This window comes from Eptesicus fuscus, chromosome 2, assembly GCF_027574615.1.
Source record: "Eptesicus fuscus isolate TK198812 chromosome 2, DD_ASM_mEF_20220401, whole genome shotgun sequence".
In the NCBI taxonomy this organism is placed as follows: domain Eukaryota; kingdom Metazoa; phylum Chordata; class Mammalia; order Chiroptera; family Vespertilionidae; genus Eptesicus; species Eptesicus fuscus.
The window spans coordinates 75,010,756-75,033,855 of NC_072474.1; the positions used below are offsets into that span (position 1 = coordinate 75,010,756).

Here is a 23,100-nt window from a genome sequence, read left to right on the forward strand (position 1 = left end):
GATCTTACTATGTTTTCTTCTAGGATTTTTACGGTTTCAAATTTTATATTAAAGTCTTTAATTTATTTTGAGTTTATTCTTGTTATGGTGTGAGAAAGTGGCTGAATTTTATTTTTTTGCATGTATCTGTCCAATTTTTCTAGAACACTTATTGAATAGGCTGTCTTTACCCTAGTGTATGTTCTTGACTCTTTTGTAAAATATTAATTGACCTTATAGGTGTGAGTTCATTTCTAGGCTCTCTTTTCTGTTCCATTGATCTATATACCTGTTCTTATATCAGTAACATGCTGTTTTGATTACTATGGCATTGTAGTATAGTTTGATGTCAGGTAGCATGATTCCTCCAACTTTGTTTTTCTTTCTCAAGATTGCTGTGACTACTTTGGGTCTTTTGTGGTTCCATATATATTTCTAGATTATTTGTTCAAGTTCTGTGAAACACATCAATGGCATTTTAATAGTACTTGCATTGAATCTAGATTGCTTTGGGCAGTATGGATATTTTAATGATCCTAATTCTTCCTATTCATGAACATGATATATGCTGCCAATTATTGTATCTTCTTCAATTTCTTTTTTTCAGTCTCTTATAATTTTCCAAGAATAGGTCTTTTACAACTTTGGTTAAATTTATTCCTAGTTTTGTTTGTTTGTTTGTTTTTGATACAATTGTAAGAGTCTAGTGCATTTTTAAGATCATGGGGAAACTGTAGAAATATTACTCCTATTTGTAAGAATTAAATTAAATTACTAAATATTGTTGGTTGTGTAGCTGTTTTCAGAGGTGGAGCTTACCTTGTTGATATTACAGCATGGGAGGAGGTTGCTTCTGGATGCTTACAAGATGGTAATCATGATTTTAAAGGTCAGCTATAAGGAGAAAGAGATCTTGTGCTGGATATAGAACTCATATGTCTAAAAATATTTTTAAAGGAATTTTTGGAAAACATGAAAATTTTATCACCTATGTCTGAAATCTCCTATATGACTTTTACTATTATATTGCACTATTTAAATAGGATTTAATAGGAATAATACCCCTCCATTATATAAAGAGCTATTACACATTCCATTAAAGGAGCAGGATGTTATGCAATTTCTGCCCACTCTCTACAACTTTGCTCTTCTCCCTTGCCTGCCAAACCAGTCATATCTAGCTGGTAGGGAAGCTAATTTTGGTGACTAACTCATATTTTAAATTCCCCCAGTTTCTCACCACTTTTAAAGTTCTTTATTCTTTTGTGGTCATATATGGTCATTTTTAGACTATGCCCTGATATATATTTTGGACAAAAACAAGGATATTTCTTGCCAGAGTCCTTTGATTTGTGTTCTTAGTCTTTGAAATTCTTATCAAGTCCTAAGCAAAATTCACCCTATCATGAAAATACCAATGTCATTACTACTTAGATAGCTGTATCATTTTAAATGTTGCAACAACACACTCAGTTCCTCTCTATTACTACCCATCATTTGCCAATGTTTCTGATTCATATGTTCAAGAATTGCCAAAGTCTTCCCACGGAAACAGATCTCTCCAAAAGAATTGTACTGCTATCAGTTGAACTAAATTAGACTATGTAAACCACTAACATGGTTTCCAAAATTTTCTTAAACTCTTATTCTCGTTTTCATCTAAAATATATGAATTGTTTTCTTTTGTAAATTTTATAAATTTTTCTTATTGAGTGGTACTGAAAAATGCTATTAACCAATAAGTTTTATTTGACCTCCAAATAAACTCATGATCATATTCCTGTTATGATAATGAGAAGTTGTTGTGCTTGTGAGCAACGAGCCATAGGTACAGGATGTACTTAGCCTGTATCACATGCTCGGGAACTCCCTTTATCCTTTGGGGGCTAGCTCAGCTGTCACATTGTCTGAAGTCTTTCCTGTAACCATTTCTGTCCCTTTTGCAAACAACTTTATTCCTCAGTCCTCCATGTTTTCTTTTATGACAGTACTTGGTAAATCTATTATTTTCTCTATGACAATATATTGATTTTATTATTTTATGCCTTTTTATCCTACCATGAGCCCCTTGAATATAAGATCTATGTAATTTTTTATTTGCTTTTTTGTTTCTTTTTTAATTTTTATAACCCTAGTGTTTAGAATGTATTTGGCACATAATAAAAGGTCCTTAAATAGAATTGGACATGTAAGAATCCTGCTGACTAGGTCACACGTCATGTGGCTCTGGGTATGTTCCAACTTCAGTTCTAGTTGAATTTTGTCTAGAAGTGACACATTTACATGAATAACCAATTGTTATATTGTTAATATGTAGTTTTGGGACCTTTTACTATGAACTCAGTAGTCATGTAGTAAGATTGTGACAGAGAAAAATTACTGGAAAAACATCTAATCTTTTGGAGTTTAGAGAAAGTAGATGATACCCAAATTTACAGGGCTTAGATCAAGCGTTGCCTCTGCAATTGCAAATAAAATACTATAGTTTTAATAACATTTATTATTATATAGTTCTATTATATATACAATAGAGGCCTGGTACACAAAATTCATGCACGGGTGGGGGGGTCCCCTCAGCCCAGCCTGCACCCTCTCCAATCCGAGACCCCTTGGGGATGTCTGACTGCCGGTTTAAACCATCAGTCGGACATCCCTCTCACAATTCTGGACCGCTGGCTCCTGATCACTCACCTGCCTGCCTGTTTGGTCGCCCCTAACTGCCCTCCCCTGCTGGCCTGATCACCCTCACTGCCTCTGCGTGCCAGCCTGATCGCCCCTAACTGCCCCCTGCTGCCATCCAGGTTGTCCCCAACTGCCCTCTCCCTGCCAGCCTGGTTGCCCTCAACTGTCCCCCCGTTGGCCTGGTCACCTCTCACTGCCCCCCCTGCCAGCCTAATTGTTCCCAACTGCCCCCCCCACGCTGGCCTGGTTACCCCCAACTGCCCCCAATGCTGGCCTGCCCGCTCCTCACACCCTGCCCCCGCTGACTTGATTGCCCCATGCAGCCTGCTTGTTCAGTCATTTGGTCGTCCCTCACTAACCCCGCTGCATGCCTGGTCATAGGCAGCCACATTGTGAGGGTCAATTTGCATATTATTTCTTTATTATATAGGATATACATATATATGCATATATAATACATGTATGAACAGCTTTTTTTCTATGGATTCTCACATGAAGATTAACAACAAAAAAGATATACCTAAATTGAGGCCTGAGGGACTGGGACATGTTTAAATTATATTATGTTTTATATATGCTTATGTACTATATAAATATAGTTTAATTTTACTCATTAAAAGAGTGCAAATATATAACATATATATAGGTTGAGGACTGGGAAATGTCTTAATCATATAACAATCTCTCCATGTGCCTAACATAAAAGACACCCCTACCATTTAATGCACAAATATATGATGAAGGTAGCTTACTTCTGCATACTTCTACTTAAACTACACTAGTTAGAACCCTAATTAACTTGTCATAAAAACCTCCATTCTAAGAAAAAGTTTATAAAACAAAGTAGAAAAACAACTCTATTCCAAGTAGCAATTGCTCAAATAAACTTAAAAGTTCAAGTCTGAACTAGCTGTAGCTCCTCTCTAATAATAAGCAACTGTCATGTGTTCAATGATTAGCCATCTATGATATACTAATATATTAATCATACCTCATTACAACTAGTGATATAGTTATTGGGAGGGGCCAGGCTTTCTCACCTGTTTATTTAGTGCTTATCATTACAGTGCTTATCATCAAAGATGCCGCCTCTAAAAGATGAAATAATTCTCAGGCTTAATTAATAATCTACACAAGTGGCACTTTGAAGGGGCAATATTACAGATTATGTTTGCTCTATTGAGCAGAATATTGGAGGCTGCATAGAGAGAAAGATATAAGACTGAGATTTATTTTTATATAGTACATCCTTTTGGTCTTTGATAATGTAGTTAGTCTGCTATATTCAGCTGAGTTAAGTTATACGAATGAAATAGTAGCTTAGACCCAAGAAGAATGAAAGCAGGGGATACCTTTGTGGGAAGATAGAAAGGATTTTTTTTTCTGCTAAAGAAACTGAAATGCTTCTCCTATTAAGTCATGAAATATTCACTGGTTTACAGCTGCTTCTCCATACTTTATTAATGGCCAGTTCATCCAACAGGTCAAGTTATTTTTCAATACAAATATTTCACACACTTTCCTGACCTACCATCATTCTATGCATGGCAGATTTCTTCTTATCTTTCATGTCTCAGCAAAAATGTTACCTTTAGAGAGAGGACTTTCTTACTCACTCTTTCTAAGTAGTCTCCTCTCCCAACCAATTCCATACCTTTTTTTTTAAATATATATATATATTTATATATATTTTTTTTTTTTTTTACTGATTTTTTTACAGAGAGGAAGGGAGAGAGTTAGAAACATAGATGAGAGAGAAACATCTATCAGCTGCCTCTTGCACACCCCCTACTGGGGATGTGCCCACAACCAAGGTACATGCCCTTGACCAGAATCGAACCTGGTACCCCTCAGTCTGCAGGCTGACGCTCTATCCACTGAGCCAAACCTGTTAGGGATTACCTTCTTGTTTTTGATCATGGACATCTTATTCATCTTCATCCTAGCTCTTATCACCACTTGTAAGAGTCTCTATGTTTACTGTCTCCCCTTATATACTGTAAGCACTATAACAACAAAGACCATGTGTTTGTGTTTTATTCACTATGTACTCAGTAACTACTAGTACCTAGAAGATGGTAGGTGTTTATGAAATAAATGTTTGTTGAGTATTTAATATAATACTTATGTTTTAGAATTCTTCAGCTTTCATATGCAAATTACTTTTCTAGATCAAGGATCTAGACTGCATTTCTTTAATTTATCATTCATTCATTTATTCAAAGAATAGCAAAATTCATGTAAGGAATTCATCTAGAACTAGAGTAAAGCAATCATATTAACAAAACTTAGGGGAAAAAAAGAAGTGAGAATTTAAAATACTGCAGCAATCAAAATATTTACATACTAAATATATTTTGGAAATGGTAGCATATACCATTTAGGTGAGAAGGAAAACATTGTACATGGGGACATAAGAAACTTTTACTTATTGATTTTGAGAGTAAATCCATAATGATTATTTTTTGTCTTACTGTTTTTCCTTTCTATTATCACAGACCAGCTCAATTTTCAAAAGCTGATGATTACCCTCCAGTTGAATTTCAAAGAAGACAGCAATTTTGGGACCCTATTAGGCTAGCTCTTTTCACATTGGTAATTGTAGCAATCATAGGAATTACGATTGGTATTGTTAGTCATTACGTTGTTGAGGGTAAGTATCCAGGTCACATTTCTATTGCCTAAGTGCTCCATGACTGAATATCTTAAAATTCTCTGTTGTATAAAAAAATGTCATTTGCATGATATTAACATTTTAATTACTAATGTTTTACTGATGTTAAATTATAGTTTGCTCCAGTATTGAGCTCTGTCTTACATATTTCCAACCAGTGAAGCTTGCAATATGGATAGACACATTTCAAAGAAATACATATTTAAAAAGAAAAAGAATGAAAGATTATCTTCAGAATAAAGACAAATTACATCATAAGCTAAGTTTAATATACTTTTCTTAAAACCAATACATTGAGTTGCCCCAAGAAAAGCTGATGATATGAGGAAAGTTACCTAAAAATATTTGTAAAGGGTTAAAGATCAAAAATTATTTTTGAAGGAAGAGGAGATTGTTTCATGATTGGGGGAAGAAGAGAAAATTTAGGAATAATTTCACATTATGTACAAAAATAGATAGTTAATACCACAGGTAAGCCAAATGACAATCGACTAAGATTGATTTGATATGTGTATTTATAATCATGTGACTGAGACTTTGTCTAAAATTTTACTGAAGTATATGACTTACAACAATAAAACCATACTTAAAAAAACCTCCTAGGAAGAGATGAATATTATTCAACATGCCCAGCTTAATTTCCTATCCACTTTATTGAGGGATTGATAATATCCATTTCTTAGACTCTTATAAAATAAAAGGAGAAACCAAATTACCCCATCAATTGTGTCATTGTTGTTAATATCTTCTTTGAGTTAAAATGTAGTGAATTAGTTTTGTTTTTAAAATGCCCTCCATCCCTAATATGGCATGTCTTCAAAAAAGAAAAATTGAGGAGATAATAAAAATAATAGCAAAAAAGCATTTTACAAAATATCATAGAGGTTGTAGGAGGCTGAACAATGCCCCTTTCATAAGGCATCCATGTCTTAATCCTTACAACATGTGGATGTTACCTTATATAGCAAAAGGGACTTTGCTGATGTGATTAAACTGAGGATTCTGAGAGCGGTTATTCTGGATTTTCCGGATGAACCATAAATGTAATCGAAATGTTTTATAAGAAAGAGTCAAGAAGGTCAAAGAAGGAAAAAGTCCATGTGGCAAAAAAAAAGCTGGGGGAGAAGGAGCCAATATGATGTGTGATCACAAGCCAAGGAATGAGGATAACCTCTAAAAGTGGACAAAAGGAAAAAAGAAAAGAAAAAGATTTTCCTCCCCATAGAAGGTTCAGAAGGAACCAGCTCTGCCAGCATGTAGCTCTGTAAAACTCATTGCAGACTTTTGACTTCCAAAACTGTAAGAGAATAAATTTGTGTTCTTTTAAGCCATGAATTTGTGCAAACTTGTTATAGCAGCAATAGGAAACCAATACAGAGGTTAATACTTAAGAATTTGAGAAATCCATGACATGGACCTTCCATGCAGTTCATTGTGAGTTGCCTGATTATAGATAGAAATTTAGTAAAACAAAGGAGAAGAAAGTCTACGACAAAGGATAAGCAAGTGGAAGGGGATAAAATAGAAGTATCTAAAATGACATACACATTAAAAAAGTAATTTACATATTTTTGTAGCATAAGGAAATCAATACCAAGTCAGTGAAGAAAACTATATTGCAGTAACCAAGATGACACCAAGAAGAAGAAAAAAATAATTTTAAAATAGTAATTTTAAAGAGTGGAAATAAGAAAGAAGAGTAAAAATAATAAAATATGTGAAATAATTGAAACAGAAGTAAGGATTTTGTCAGACTTAATGATAAAATTAACATCACCAGGACTGAAGTGTATTTGATGGAGTTATTTTTATCCTAAGGATCTCAGCTTTTACTGTATATAATTCTAACCAATTATTTACTCTCTGTTATATAATGATTTAAAAATAAAGATTATAAAATAATACAGTGACTTTTAGAATATGAATGGTCTGTCAATGTCCTCCAACCAGGGACCACCAGGAACACATCTGTAGTGGGTTCATTGCATGTTTAGGGAAGGAAAGCACATGCCATGGAAACCATGGGACGGGTCAGTCAGACACTGTTAGAGATTATAAGATTTTGATTTGTAACTGATTTGGGGGCATTTCTCTAGATTGGATGCTGTCCAGATGCTGGACTAATGCTGTGATTTCATAACTTAGTACATCTTATCTAGAAGGCAAAAGTAATGAAGTAAGGTTTAAAGTTATAATTGTCTGTCCCTCATAATAGCTAGGATAGAGAGATGGTCTGTCTTATTTGTTTGTTTAGAGAGTGTTTTTGTTTGAGCTCAACATATCTGTGGAATGGTCTTGTTTTTGTCATTGTCTATATGGCCAAGAGTGGCCTTGTGTAATGTTGATGTTCTATGAAATTGTTTATGTTCAGGAGGATGATACCAAGGCTTAGGTGGTAGTAGTGGGCCAGAACTTGAAGTCAGGGGCCACATTTTCTCTCTCAGGTTTTATAAGTACAAGTCCATAAATTCTTGGGTCTTACTTTAAAATATAGTTTCTATATTACTAATTAAATACTGAATGCCAGACAATATCTCTAACTTTTTTTTTGCTCATCATAATGGCTGGGGACTAGAGACAAGAAACTGATGATACTTAAGCAGTGATTTTTGTTGTTTATTTTTGCCTTTCAGATGACAAGTCATTTTATTACCTTGTCTCTTTTCAAGTCACAAACGTAAAATACAGAGAAAATTATGGAATAAAAACCTCAAAAGAGTTTACACAAAGGAGTCATCAGATTGAGAGAGTGGTAAGCCAAATAGAAAATTTTAAAGTTTATAAATGTGTTTTTCTGTCTCACTTTGAATGTGGTTATTATAGTTACTTTGCCTCTCCATGCTTCAATATCTTTTTCTGTGAAATGAGAATAATATAGTATCTAGGTTATATGACTAAGAAGATTAAATAACTTAATGTATATAAAATCCTATCTAATAAAAGAGTAATATGCAAATTGACCATCACTCCAACACACAAGATGGCTGCCCCCATGTGGTCAAAGATGGCTGCCCCCATGTGGACACAAGATGGCTGCCACAAGATGGCCAGCAGGGGAGAGCAGTTGTGGGAGATCAGGTCAGCAGGGGAGGGCAGTTGGGGGGGACCAGGCCTGCAAGGGAGGGCAGTTGGGGGTGATCAAGCCTGCAGGGGAGGACAGTTAGGGGTGACTAGGCTGGCAGAGGAGGGAAGTTGGGCACAGCCAAGCCTGCAGGGAAGGGCTGTTGCAGGGGACCCAGGCCTGCAGGAGAGGGAAGTTGGGGGTGACCAGGCCTACAGGGGAAGGAAGTTGGGGGTGACTGGGCCTGCAGGGAAGAGCAGTTGGGGGTGATCAAGCCTGCAGGGGAGGGCAATTAGGTGTGACCAGGCTGGCAGAGGAGGGAAGTTGGGGGCGACCAGGCCTGCAGGGAAGGAAAGTTGTGGGGGGACCCAGGCCTATAGGGGAGGGCAGTTAGGGGGTAACCAGGCCTGCAGGGGAGGGCAGTTAGGGGTAACCAGGCCTGCAGGGGAGGGCAGTTATGGGTGACCAGGCCTGCAGGGGAGCGCAGTTTGGGGGGACCCAGTCTTGCAGGGCAGGGCAGTTGCAGGGGGGGACCAGACCAGCAGGGGAGAGCAGTTAGGGGCAATGAAGCTGGCAGGGGAAGGCAGTTAGGGGTAACTGGTTCAGAAGGGGAGGGCAGTTTGGGGGGACCAGGCCGGCAGGGGAGGGCAGTTAGGGGTGACCAGGCCGGCAGGGGAGGGCAGTTAGGGGCAATCGGGCTGGCAGGGAGTAGTTAGGCATCAATCAGGCTGGCAGGGGAGTGGTTAGGGGTGATCAGGCTGGCAGGCAGAAGTGGTTAGGGGCAATCAGGCAGGCAGGCAGGCGAGCAGTTGAAAGCCAGCAGTCCTGGATTGTGAGAGGGATGTCCGACTGCACGTTGAAGCCCGATCCTACCGGGATCGGGCCTAAACAGGCAGTTAGGCATCCCTCGAGGGTCCCAGATTGGAGAGGATGCAGGCTGGGCTGAGGGACACCCCCCATGCACAACTTTTGTGCACCGGGCCACTAGTATTTAAAATAATATTCCAGCCGAAACCGGTTTGGCTCAGTAGATAGAGCGTTGGTCTGAGGACTGAAAGGTCCCAGGTTCAATTCCGGTCAAGGGCATGTACCTTGGTTGCGGGCACATCCCCGGTGGGGGGTGTGCAGGAGGCAGCTGGTCGATGTTTCTCTCTCATCAATGTTTCTAGCTCTCTATCCCTCTCCCTTCCTCTCTGTGAAAAATCAATAAAATATATTTAAAAAAATAATATTCCATACTATTACAAGTATGTAGTTAGAGTAGGCAACAAATTAAGACCTGAGGAGATTGTTGGTTGAGACAGATGTTTTCCCTATTTTTAACTTGATTTCATTTCTTGATTCATTTTCCTTTATCATTTTTTAACATGAGAATTAGGATGGTAATATTGGCCTTCTCATTTTATTTTGCTTTTAAATGTATCACATATAAGGATGTGTGTCTTTAATTCTTGATCTCAAAATTAATAATGTCTCTCAAATATTTTGCTTGCCTTTGAAAATATGCATTTATCAAGGCATTTATATTTTAAAAAATATATAAGATAAGCTAAATTTTTACCTTTCATAGTACAAAGTCAAATAGAATAGTGTTCCACTTTTTGCTCTCATGAAAAGCATGTCTGTGGAGACCACAAATTTGTTAGAAAATCAGTATTTTAGCCCTTTTAGCTTATGAGACCTATTAGGGAAAAAGAAGTAATATGTCTATAGAAAAGCAATCTGTCTATGATTGGATATAGATACTATCTCTTTAAAAATATATATTTTTATTGATTTTAGAGAGGAAAGGAGAGGGAAGAGAGAGAGAGAAATATCAGTGATGAGAGAGGATCATTGATTGGCTGGGAATGGAACCATGACCTCCTGGTTCATAGGTGGATGTTCTACCATGGAGCCACACCTTCCAGGTGACACTATCTATTTTTAAATATATTTTTAAATATATATATATATATATATATATATATATATATATATTAATTTCAGAGAGGAAGGGAGAGGGAGAGAGATAGAAACATCAATGACGAGAGAGAATCATTGATTGTCTGCCTTCTGCACACTCCACACTGGGGATTGAGCCTGCAACCCAGGCATGTGCCCTGACCCCTAGAATGGTCTCATTCCAGTGAACCATGACCTCCAGGTTCATAGGTGGATGCTCAACCACTGAGCCAAGTCAGCTGGGCTGGACACTATCTCTTAATTAAAAGATGAGTATTTAGCCCTCCAACACTTCCACTGCTCTCATGTTTTTCTGAATTATTAGCAATGGTGGAAAGTGTTAGCATTTTATTCAGTTATCTTTAGATAGTTTGATTTTAAATGTTAAAAATCAGTAAGTAGTATTTTCCTTTCCACAGCTATTTACTGTTTGTCATGTAACTTAATAGTATTTTTTACAATTATGTTGCCACAATTCTCACTTTATTGGTTGGTGGGTTTATTCAGAATTATGTTTATACTATGTTAAACACAAATATCAAATCATTATATTTTACACTTGTGTTTATTGTGAAATGATTACCACCATAAGCCTGCTTAGCATCACGCATAGTTATAATTTTTTTCTTTTAAATCATGATGAGAACTTTTAAGATTCACTCTCTTGGCAACTTTCATATTATAGAGAAGGTCCTTCAATAATGTTGGTTTATTATAAGGTTGATGAGATGCCACAGGAACTTAACTCTTATTTATATCAATTAGCTTATGGTAAAATTGGTTTCCCTTAAAATCACAAAACCTATCAAAAATGTTAAGTGTAAACATACTATACAATATAGTATTATTACCTATAGTCCCCATGCTATAAATTACATCCACATAACTTATTTATTTTATAAATGGAAGTTTGTACCATTTGACTACTTTCACCCATTTTGAACCTCCTTTCCACCCCAGACCCCTTCCACTCCAGCCCCCAAAGTGATTTCTACATTCTCCTTGAGAGCATCAGGTAGTTAGTGCATTCCTGGTATTATTAAGGTCAGTTCTCTAAAAACTTGTTTGTATACATAAAAGTAAAATAAAAATAGAAGTTCTGATATTTTCCATACCCTCTATGAAACATTGGCTTCATTTTGGAAATTAATGCTCAGAATAATCAAAAAAGCTAATCTATAAATGATATGACAATTATTATTGTTGGATAGAAGGATGACTTCCATTTACTATGCAGAATTTTCAATATGGAAAGCTACTGATGTTGGCTCTATACCTTTCTAACCTTCTGTCTTAAAAATAGCTTCCCATGCAGTTTACCTAGGTTTAGGGTTCAATCCCATGTCAGGGCACATATGGGAGGCAATTGCTCTCATGTTGATGTTTCTCTCTCTCTCTCTCTCTCTCTCTCTCTCTCTCTCTCTCTCTCTCTTTCTCTCTCCCTCTCTCTCTCTTTCTCTTTCTAAACATATCCTTAGGTGGGGATTAAAAAAAATAGCTTCCCATTAGAACCCCCTTTTTTGTGCTCTGTATGTTCTAAAACTGCAACAACTAAGCTTGAATCCTTGAAAAGTTTTTCTCTTTCTATCTCCTTTCCCCACACCCCCTCTTTTTAAAGAAGGAATAAAATATAGAAACATCTCTGGAGATATATAATATTATCTCTAAAGACAGTTTTCCATTTAAGTTCATTACATTTTTTCCTGGTTACAAGCTAAAAATCTCATCTGAAAATTGAAGATGTGTGGTCACTGACCTTCTAAACAATGGGCACATTGAAACAGATGTATAGCAGAGCATTCTCTAGCGCCAACTTATTTATCCCTGTACAGGTGGGATCCCAAAAGCACAGTCTGTGATGAAGATCCTTGGTCATATGATTTATTAACCAAAAGCTTTCAGAAAAATCTTGTAAGAATGTGAGGGGAACAGAAAAGGACAAAGTCAGGAGCTAGACAAAGAGTCGGTTTCAGAAGTGCAGCCTCAGCCTGATTTCTGAGGAGATCTTGAGCCTAAATTACAGCACAGTGTTGGTTCTGCCCAGAGATAAGAGGGCTGGGCTGTTTGTGTTATGACAACAAGAGCTGCCCAGGGAAGGAAGCTTAAGCTACCAGCCATCACTGAGAAATGTGCTCAGGTCAGACAAGGGTAGGCTTCAGGAGAAATACAGGTGTGAGCTGTTATCAATCAAGACCTATAGAAGCTGGGGCATGTCTGTCCAAAAGTTTGGGTAGGAGACAAATATCTGCTACAGTTCCTCTTTTGTAACAATTCATCATCACTTAAGTAAACTTATTCTTAAGGAATGTATTAAGAGGAAAACATTTTTGTTTATGCTTGGTCATAGACAGTAAAGGTTCCATTGACGTACTAGTATGCCTCCAAATCATCTGAGGCATGATTCTTCCTTTGCTTCTCTTTCTTCTGTTGCTCCATAAATGACCTCATTGTTTCCCCTGATAGATGGAACACTTTTGGTAGAAAATAACAGAAACCCAATTAAGGAGTCAAATAAAAAAAGAATGAAAGAGAGAAGTGGGCAGGGAAGGAGGGAAGAGAGTGAAGGAGAGAGGAAAGGAAAGAGGTGGGAGGAAGGGAAGGAAGGAAGGTAGGAAGGAAGGAAGGAAGGAAGGAAGGAAGGAAGGAAGGAAGGAAGGAAGGAAGGAAGGAAGGAAGGAAAGGACTGTTGGGAAAATCTAGAGATTCATTTGGCTTTGGACATGGCTGGATTCAGAGTCTCAAACAATGTCCTCAGGTTTTTAATTTTTTTAAAAAACAAAGTATTGTGCATCATAGCAGCATTATTTAAAATAGCTAAGATTTGGAAACAGACCATGTACCCATCAGTAGTTGAATAGATAAAAACACTGTGAGACATTTACACTATGTAATACTATGCAGCTGTAAAAAAAGAGGGATCTCTTACCCTTTGGGATAGCATGGATGGACCTGGAAAATATTATGCTAAGTGAAATAAGCCAAACTGAGAAAGACAAATCACATGATCTCACTTATTTGTGGAATCTAATGAAAAAAAAAAATGAATTGACCAACAAAATAAGTCCCGAAGCAGGGAGGCATGGAACAGACTGACATACCTCAATGTGGGATTGGGGGAACGAGAAGGGATAAAACAAATAAATTATATACTTACGTGAATAGCCCATGGACACGAGAAATATGGTAGTGAAGACCTATGGGGGTGGGTAGGGGCTGGGAGGATGGGGGAAAGGAGAGGAAAATGGGAGATATCTGTAATACTATCAAAAATTAAAAACATATTTAAAAATGAAAAAAAAAACCCACAATAAAACATTGTGCTTGTGGCAGATAAGATAGCTAATAGCTCTATATTTCCAGGCATTTAACTGAAGCAGAAAAAGAAAATTTTCCATAATAGTCCTTGGAGGAAAGTATGGAGAACCAATCTAGTTGGCCAAATTTGGAACACCTGCCCATCCCTACAATAATCACTTTGAATAAGAGAATAAAATCTTGCCACCCTTGTGGGAAATAGAGGAGGAGACAACGTTAGCTCCATTAGAATGATACAGAATGAGTTCTCTATAGGAAAGAGAGGTCCTCTTAGCAGAAAAAAAGGGGGAAGTGTGATAGATATACAATAGCTCTAATTCCAAAATTTTAATGACTAATCCAGATTTCTCTGAACCCCAGATTTGTAAGGTCCATTGTCTATGTGACATTTCCACTTGGATCTCTCACAGGCACCTCAGAGTTATCATATCCAAATCCAATTCTTAAATGTTGCTTCTTCATCCCATTCTCTTATTCCTATTTTTCCCACTAAACAAATGACACCACTGTTTGTTTAGTTACTAGAACACCTACATTTTCCTTATCCTCATGTCTAATCCATTCACAAGTCATGTTTCTACTATTAATACACAGTCTCCATCCTAGATCTAACTAATATGTTTCTTCATACAGCTGGCTCACAGTTATCACTGCTTCCTCTTTAGGCTTCCTGTGATATCTGGTCTACATAGTAACAAGAATAATCTTTTCAAAACATATTATGTTATTATTTTGTTTAAGATTTCATAAGTAGCTTCTGACTGTGCTTAGTGTATAATTCAAGATCCTCTGTCCCTAAGAAGCTGTTTCCATTTTGTTTGTTCATCTATTTTGTTCTTTAGATTCCACATATAAGTGAAGTCATATGGTATTTGTCTTTCTCTCTCTGACTTATTTCACTTAACATAAGGTCCATCCATATTGTCACAGATGGTACGATTTCATTCTTTTGTATGGCCAGGTGGGTACTAGACTCATGCAGGAAGAAGTTACTTCATAAATTATATAAATGTCTAGCCACTATCCTGTACATCTGAAACTAATATGCAATAATATTGAACGTCAACTATAATTAATAAAAATTTTTTAAAGGTTCCCTGAAAAAAAAGAAAGAAAGAATCCAAGCTCCTCAGGAAAGTCTCCAAGGACCTGAATGTTTTGGCTCTAACTTCTATACTGCTCAATCTTCTCTATCCATATTGACCTTTGTTGAGATTCTTTGCAAATTCTGTTTCTTCTAACTGGAAGATTGTCCCATAGCACTGCTCTTTTTGTAACTTACTCCTTTTGATTCTTCAGATGTCACCTAAATATTACCTCCATGGCCCTATCTGGTTTGGCTCAGTGGATAGAGAATCAGCCTGCAGAGTGAAGGGTCCCAGGTTCGATTCAGGTCAAGGGCACATGCCCAGGTTGTGGGCTTGATCCCTAGTGGGGGGCATGTGGGAGGCAGCCAATTAGTGATTCTTTCTCATCATTGATGTTTCGAGCTCTCTCTCTCTCCCTCTCCCTTCCTCTCTGAAATCAATAAAAATATATTAAAAAATATTACCTCCATGGAGAAATCTGCCCTATTATACACCCCAGCCATTATTCTATATGACTTTACTATACTAGTTGCCTTTTTATTTATTACTTTTAACTCTGTAGTCTGAGTCTAGGGACCACAAATCTTTGCTCACTACTCTTTATCTATTGTTGTCACAGTGCCTTAAATATAGGAGACTCCTAATCAATTGTGTTGAATAACAAATAAATCAGTGATTCTTAACCTTTCTAATGCTGCGACCCTTTAATACAGTTCCTCATGTTGTGGTGACCCCCAACCATAAAATTATTTTCATTGCTACTTCATAACTGTAATTTTGCTACTGTTATGAGTCTTAATGTAAATATCTGTGTTTTCCGATGGTCTTAGGCGACCCTGCTAGTGGTTCTCAACCTGTGGGTCACAACCCACAGGTTGAGAACCGCTGCTATAAAGCCTAAGACCATCGGAAAACACAGATATTTACATTACGATTCATAACAGTAGCATTAGAAAGGTTGAGAACCACTGAAATAAATAAATGAGAAAAAGAGAAGGAGATCTAGTATAGTGAAAGAGTCATGAAGGGATGCAAAGCCAGGATTTTTTTCTTCACACTGTTGCTTAAGATTAACCATGGTTGGAGAAGTCATCAATTAATGAAAATGTTATTGTTCACTTACTTTGTGCAAGGCTATGAAGAATACCAAGGTCTGTATATTACAGTTCCTTCCTAATTGGAGTTTATAATGCAGTTTATGTATGGAAATAATACAAACTAAAATTTTTGATAATATGAGAGTTAAAAAGATGATATGATGGTGTGAGAGCTGCCACAGTGCAGAATATAATTGTCAAATAATTGACCCAAATGATTGGTATTTTAGGAGTTCAGAGGAAGGAAAAATCCCTTTGAGCTAGCAGGAAGCTTTCGTGGAGAAGAAAGGGAAACAGAATAAATGTCCTTGGTGTACTCGCCCTCTGGTGGTACATGTTTCCATGACAGTAACAGGAAATATTCAAAATCTGCCTTACTTATTTTCATAGGTGGATCTGGAAAGGGATTCCCTAGTTGGCATCCAGTAACTAGTGATCTTCCATGAGGACTTAATCTGCATGTAGTTCCCAGCCAGAGGGGAAGCCGCAAGCTCAATCTTGCCAGAGACAGTAACTGGATGCACTATTAGTCAGAGCCACACTATTGTTTCAAACATGTTATACTGCTTTTTAATGCTAGAGTTCAAACCAAGGACTACAATTAGTATCTGATTTTAAGGAGAACTTTTCTATTCTACCATGAGCTCACACACTCTTTTTTTTTTAAATAGAATTACTTTAACTCTTTTAAAAAATATATTTTATTGATTTATTACAGAGAGGAAGAGAGAGGGATAGAGAGTTAGAAACATTGATGAGAGAGAAACATCAATCAGCTGCCTCCTGCACACCCCCTACTGGGGATGTGCCTGCAACCCAGGTACATGCCCTTGACTGGAATCGAACTTGGGACCCTTCATTCCACAGGCCGACACTTTATCCACTGAGCCAAACCAGTTAGGGCTTAAATAGAATGACTTTAAATAAAATCACTTGTTCTTTATGATTTGGACCATAAAAAGGGAAGGATACAATTAATTTTTGTAATTTGGACTAAATGTAATATTAGTGAGTTCTTATAAGAAAAATGTAAACACAAATTAAACATCTCCAGAAATTGCTTACAATAATAGGTATCTGGAGAGGAGCAGTTCCCTTAGCCTTGTTAATCTCAGAAGCAGAAAGGAGAAACCTCCCAAGAGGTTATCTTTTATGAGATTTAGAGTCAGGAAATCAAAGATGTATTGAGGCCTCCTTTAAGGGTTTCCTGCCTGGGCCCTTTCTATCCTCAGCTACCTGAACACCTGTCGTCAAGTGTGTAAGTAACACAGGTTGTTTATGTCCCATAATGGACTTGAGAATACAAAAGCTAGAGCCAGATTCCCTGGGTTCATGCGCCAGAAGCACTACTTTTTGTTGTTGCTGTTCCTCATGCTTTATAAGTTGACAACAACTTTAGGAGGTAACTGCTATATATATAATCCCCTTCTTACAAGTGAGGAGATCTAGCACAGAGACACTAAATGATGTTTCTAAAATTACCTTCTAGTAGAGACAGCTTCAGAAATTGATACTGTGCTTAACTACTATGCTGTCACAACCTCAGACATAAACTTGTTTTTTCTATTACTCCACATACATGTGCCTTTTTGTTTGGATGTTTTTTTCATTTTTTTTTCAATTTTTCAATTACAGTTGACATTTAATATTATATTAGTTTAAAGTGTGTAGCATAATGCAGAATCACTGCTTTCTATGCTATCTTGAACAAGTAATCTTAAGTATTCTGAGCCTCCGTTTCTTCATCTATAAAAAGGGACTGTTGAGGATAAATAAAATACTTTACTCATAAGGTGGTGTGAGGTTTGAACAAAGGAAGCAGTCCCATGCCTACTATGTAGTATGAGGGTTAATACATGTAAGCTGTTCTTAATGGTCATACCAATATTGAAATGTAGCAGAATCTACACATTTTTTTAAATAGAGGTTGACATCTTAAGGGAATCTGATATTGATAATATCACATTTAGTTTGAAGAGATTCTTTTTTTTTTAAATCCTCACCTGAGGATATTTTTTTCATTAATTTTTAGAGAGAGTAGAAGGCAGGGGGAGAGACAGGGAGAGAGAAACATCAATATGAAAGAGGCACATTGATTAGTTGCCTCCCACACACACTCCGACCAGGGCCACCCAGGGATTGAGCCTGCAACCAGGGTATGTGCCCTTGACTAGAATCGAAACTGCTACCCTTCAGTCCATGGGCTGATGCTCTAACCACTGAGAAAACTGGCTGGGGCAGTTTGAAGAGATTCTCGGTAAATTTTTATACTCTGATATGACAGAATCTTGATCATTTCCCAAAGTGCCATTATGTACACAGTTCAAAATTTCAGAGGACTTTTATATAAAATACTAGAGATGTTAAAACCAGATTTTCTCCCTGTTCCTTGAGAAGGGGAAATAAAATGAGCTGAGAGCAGCTTAGTGAAATCATAAGTGATATAATTCAGAACTGATTCAAAATTCTGAAATGACCACCCATGTGAAGGTCACCACTGCGGTCTCTTGGTTCCCACCTTACTTTAGATTCCCATAGATTTCTACTTAAACTTGGCACCATGATTTGCTGATGAAACAAAACCATGTGTTATTATCTTCTTCCCTTTAGTGTTGATTCTCCATTCATTTACTCATGTACTCACTCGTCGATTTATTCATCAAACATGCATTGAGTGTTTAATTTGTGCTAAGTGATGTGCCAAAGCTAGAGATACAAAAATGAATCAGACACACTCCCAGCTGTCACACAGCTCACAGTCTCAAGTAGGAAAGACACACCTGCAAACCGGCATGATAATTGCTGTAATAGAATCAAGATGCTGAGGTGGCCCAAGAAAAGGAATGTTCACTTTGGTTCAGGAGGGCAAGTCACAGAAAACTTAGTTGTCACTGGAGTTTCTAAAGAATTATAGAATTGTCATTGAAGACTTTTTTTCTGAGGGAAAAAAAAGTATATTATAGAAAGACAGAAATGAATGTGTAGAGTCATAGAGGTATGAACCCATTTAGTGGGTTTAGGAAAGAACAGGCCATTCAGTAGATGAGAGAACAGGTTTTGGAGGTAGGGATGGGGCAGGGCCAACGAAAGGACAGTATCATGGAGCTCACACTAAGGGAGACATTGGGCTTAAAGAAGGAGTGTAACATACTCAGATATGCACTTTACAGATATTCCGTTTGCTAGCACTGTAGGGGACACTGAGGGGAGAGAGGATAGAGTAGAACCACATAAATGTGCCAGAGAGGGAACTGCTACAAAGGCCCACGTTTCAAGGGGGCTGAATTTAGACCATAGCAGTAGGATTGAAGGAAAGGATGTAGACTCAATATTTAGGAGGTAAAATCCACTGAGCATTGTTACTAGTTTAGAGGATTCAGGGAGAGGGAAAAACCTGATGGGGGAAAAGGTGATATTCCCTCTTTCCAGAGCATATAGTAATTAAGGTACAAGTTTTACCATGGATGAGGGCCTATGTAAACATATGTGGACCTGTAATTTCTGACCCTCAGTTCAGTGTTGTTGTGGGTTTTGTTTTGTTTTTTGTCTCAGGCGGTGCCTTAATAGTCTTTTGGGAATCAGAACCCTTTAGGAAATCAGTTCACTGAACATCCCAAATATTTTAATGGTCCGGACCAGAAAAGCTGAGTAATAAAATGCTGACAGTGTGACGTGTGGTGAAACTTACTGCTAAACCTAGTATCAGTTATGAAAGCCTGCCTGCCACAGAGAGATGACTAGCAAGCGAGGGTGTCAGAGTCACACAATAGGTGTTATTGCATATTACATCAAATGCTGTAGCAATGAGATAATCATTTAAGAAATCAACCAAATAATATCAATAATGGACTAGATGCCATATTTGAGAATAACTTATGGTAGATTTTTTTAGAAATGAAAATGCTGCCTTAAAGAATAGCCCAGGTTTTAATTCATCTGACAATAATTAAAATGAACATCAATAGTTTACAATATGCCAGGTAAGGTGTCAAATGTGTGATATACATTACTTCATTTAATTCTCAAAACAACTCTTTGAGGTAGATATGGTTATTATCCCATTCTACAGACGCTTAGCAACATACACAAGAGTGTATGTTGAGGTTATTCAATTCTATAGGGATTCCAACCTGGTTTAGTCTTATCACTGTGAATAGCCTGTTCACATATCTGAGAATAAACTGAAATCATTATCACTGCCTCCAGTCTCTAGATAAGAAAAGGAATAACAGTTTTCTTAAGACTAATACATTATAAATTTTTTCTATTCAGATGTCTAGGATATTTCGACGTTCTTCTGGAGCAGGTCGGTTTATCAAATCTCATGTTATCAAAATAAGGTAGGTAAATTTGGTTTGCAACTTCAACCCAGTAATTAAGAAGCATTGAACAAACATGATTGCACAACTTAAGGGATACAAAGATGTCCTGAATCCTGAGCAGCCCAGCTTATACTGCCCAGCCACTTCCCAGTCACAGTAGAAAGATGTAGAGTGCCTTATGACAAGAGACAATGTCACTTATTGGATTAAAAATAAAGACACTCTCCAAGAGAAAAAAACTACAGGAAGAAGAGGGATGGTGTTACCTGCTCCTTAAGTGAGGGCTCAGTGGAACTTAGTCCAGTTCTTTTTGACTATCCTCATTTTAAGCCTAGCCAACAATCAGCCTATGACTTTCTCTGCAATAAGGTTTTTCTTTAATGCCATTGCATTTCCATTATTATTTTTAAAAAATTTCAATGCTTTCATTTCTATACTCTGATGAAAGGCAATATCTAGTAATTGAATATATACTTGTTGTCAGAAACTAAAATAAATGACTAGAATGCATCCTGAATGTACTTCTTACATTATGTCTGAAGGCTTGACATTTATTAGAATAATATAGCTTTTCTATACATTCTGATTAAAATTATTAATTTTTCTATGGATATCAATTGATATATAAATATATGTATTTGTAATACTTATGTGTCTGTTTTATTTCTGGATGGTAAAGTAACCACATAGGGTTAAAGAGCTCATGCCTTTTTTTCCTTCTCCCCCTCTGTATATTTGTTCCTTCCTTCCTTTCCTCCCTCCTTCTCTCTCTTCTTTCCTCCCTTTATTCTTTATATATTTCCAATTAAATTCATTCTCAAAGGCAATAGAGGCTTTCTATACCTAACAAGTTAATATATTTGAAACTCCTATCAAAAGATTTCCTTTTATAACTGCTTCCTCTAATCATCTACTTATCAAACTTGTATTAACTGACCAACAACCGCCCCCCCAACCCCCAATACCAATGGTTTAACACAATAAAGGTTTATTTCATTTCGGTTGTTCAGTTCAAAGAGTCAGAAGCAGCAGCAGGGGATGTGGGTACTGGAGGGGATGGTGGAATTGCCTCCTGAATCTTCTGGTTAGCAAATAAATGAAGAGTGAAGGCATGGAAGAGAGTATGAGAGGTATTCAGGGGCTGGGCCTGGAAGTGGGGCACATCATTTCTGCCCACATTCCATTGTCTAGAATTTACTAGAGAGTTCCAATAAACTGCAAGGGAGGCTAGGAAATGAAATCTAGATCTGTGTTCAAGAGACAAGGCAGCTGGGTTTGGTGAGCACAGAGCATTCTCTTCTACACCACTACTGAAGAATAATGATGGTTACAATTTTGGCTCAAAACACCATAAAAAGCAAATCCTTTAAGTACATTTTAAGCATGATTTCATAAACATCTCCTTCTTCCACAACCCCTGCAGACTATGAGTTAAGTAAGGGGAGAGAACAATTTTTTTTCCAGCTATGTATCTTACCCAGTATTTCTAGAAAAAATGTAAAAATCTGATATACACATATCCATTGTGTTCTTTAAATTTATTGTGAATCTTAATACATAAAAGTTATTAATGATTAGAGAGCTAGCTTTATTATCTCTATTTATATGCTTTTCTGTTCTTTAGTCCAGATGAAAATGGTGTGAACATTCTTATGGTGCTTATGTTTCGATACCCATCTACTAGTAGTACTGAGCAAATCAGGAAAAGAATTGAGAAGATTTTATATCAAAGTCTGAAGACAAAAGAGATGCCTTTGACTATAAACAAACCATCACTTACACTCACATGTAAGTCATTTTACCATCTTTATGATTCCCTTCCCTTGCAATCCTCTCATAAGAATTTTGGTTAATGTATTCTCTCATTTAAAGAACTCACCACTGATTATATATATATATATATATATATATATATATATATATCCACTGATACATATATCTCAGTGTGGGATAAAACAAAATAAAAATTTACTATGAAGTGAAATTTAGTTTTATAAGTATTTGTTTTATACTTGATTTTGGCCTCTGCTATAGTTTCTAATTTTTCCCCATGTATTATCATGTTAGATATTTTCAAAAGCAAAAAAGAGTGGGTATTATTTTTATCACTTTAAGGCAACTGAGACTCAAAGAAGATGTAAGACATGGGACTAATTCCCAGAGGTCTTCACAGGTCAGTTCTGGTGGTTAGCTTCTGTAGTATCAAAGCAATTGACATCCTTATGAAGGTTAACCCCTGTAGGAAGAATCTTTGACACAAACTGTGAAGAGGTTCTTTTTAATGTTTTTATTGATTTTTAGAGAGAAAGGAAAGGAAAAGGACAGAGAGATAGAAGCATCCATGAGGGAGAAACAACATCCATCTGCTGCCACCCACATGCCCCCTACTGGGGATTAAGTAGATGAAAATTAAGTTTAAAAAGGTTATGAAACTTAAAACTATCTTAACGTTATTTGGAATACTAGTTGAAAGGCATTTCTATTTTTCATGCCAATACATCCTATATAATAAAACCCTAATATGCAAATCTACTGAACAGCAGAATGACTGGTTGTTATAAAGCATACTGACCATGAGGGGGCAGATTCTCAACCCAGGAGCTGTCCCCTGGTGGTGAGTGAGCTCCCACTGGGGGAGTGCCGCTCAGCCAGAAGCCAGGCTCACGGCTGGTGAGCTCAGCGGTGGTGGCGGGAGCCTCTCTTGCCTCTGCTGCAGGTGGGCAGTAAGGAGCGAAGGGTCCCGGACTGTGAGAGCCCCTGACTGCAAGAAGGATGTCTGACTGCCAGCTTAAGCCTGATCCGCGCGCCCCGCTCCAGTGCACAATTTTCATGCACTGGGTCTCTAGTAATTAGATAAAATAATGTGTTTCAAATAAGATTGTAAGTGTCAATGTCAGGGACTTTGTCTTTTTATTTTATTACTAGAGGCCTGGTGCAC

The 23,100-nt window shown here is 37.2% G+C and overlaps 1 protein-coding gene across 1 annotated transcript in view; it reads left to right on the plus strand.

Moving 5' to 3' along the window:
• The window catches only part of LOC103301730 (transmembrane serine protease 11F), a 57,921-nt gene that overhangs the window by 16,961 nt on the left and 17,860 nt on the right, over positions 1-23,100 (plus strand). Inside the window, exons 2-5 of the mRNA XM_008158734.3 lie at positions 5,160-5,314; positions 7,969-8,087; positions 20,113-20,180; positions 21,787-21,950. Coding sequence (XP_008156956.2) covers positions 5,160-5,314; positions 7,969-8,087; positions 20,113-20,180; positions 21,787-21,950 — 506 coding nt within the window. The remainder of the gene's footprint in view (positions 1-5,159; positions 5,315-7,968; positions 8,088-20,112; positions 20,181-21,786; positions 21,951-23,100) is intronic.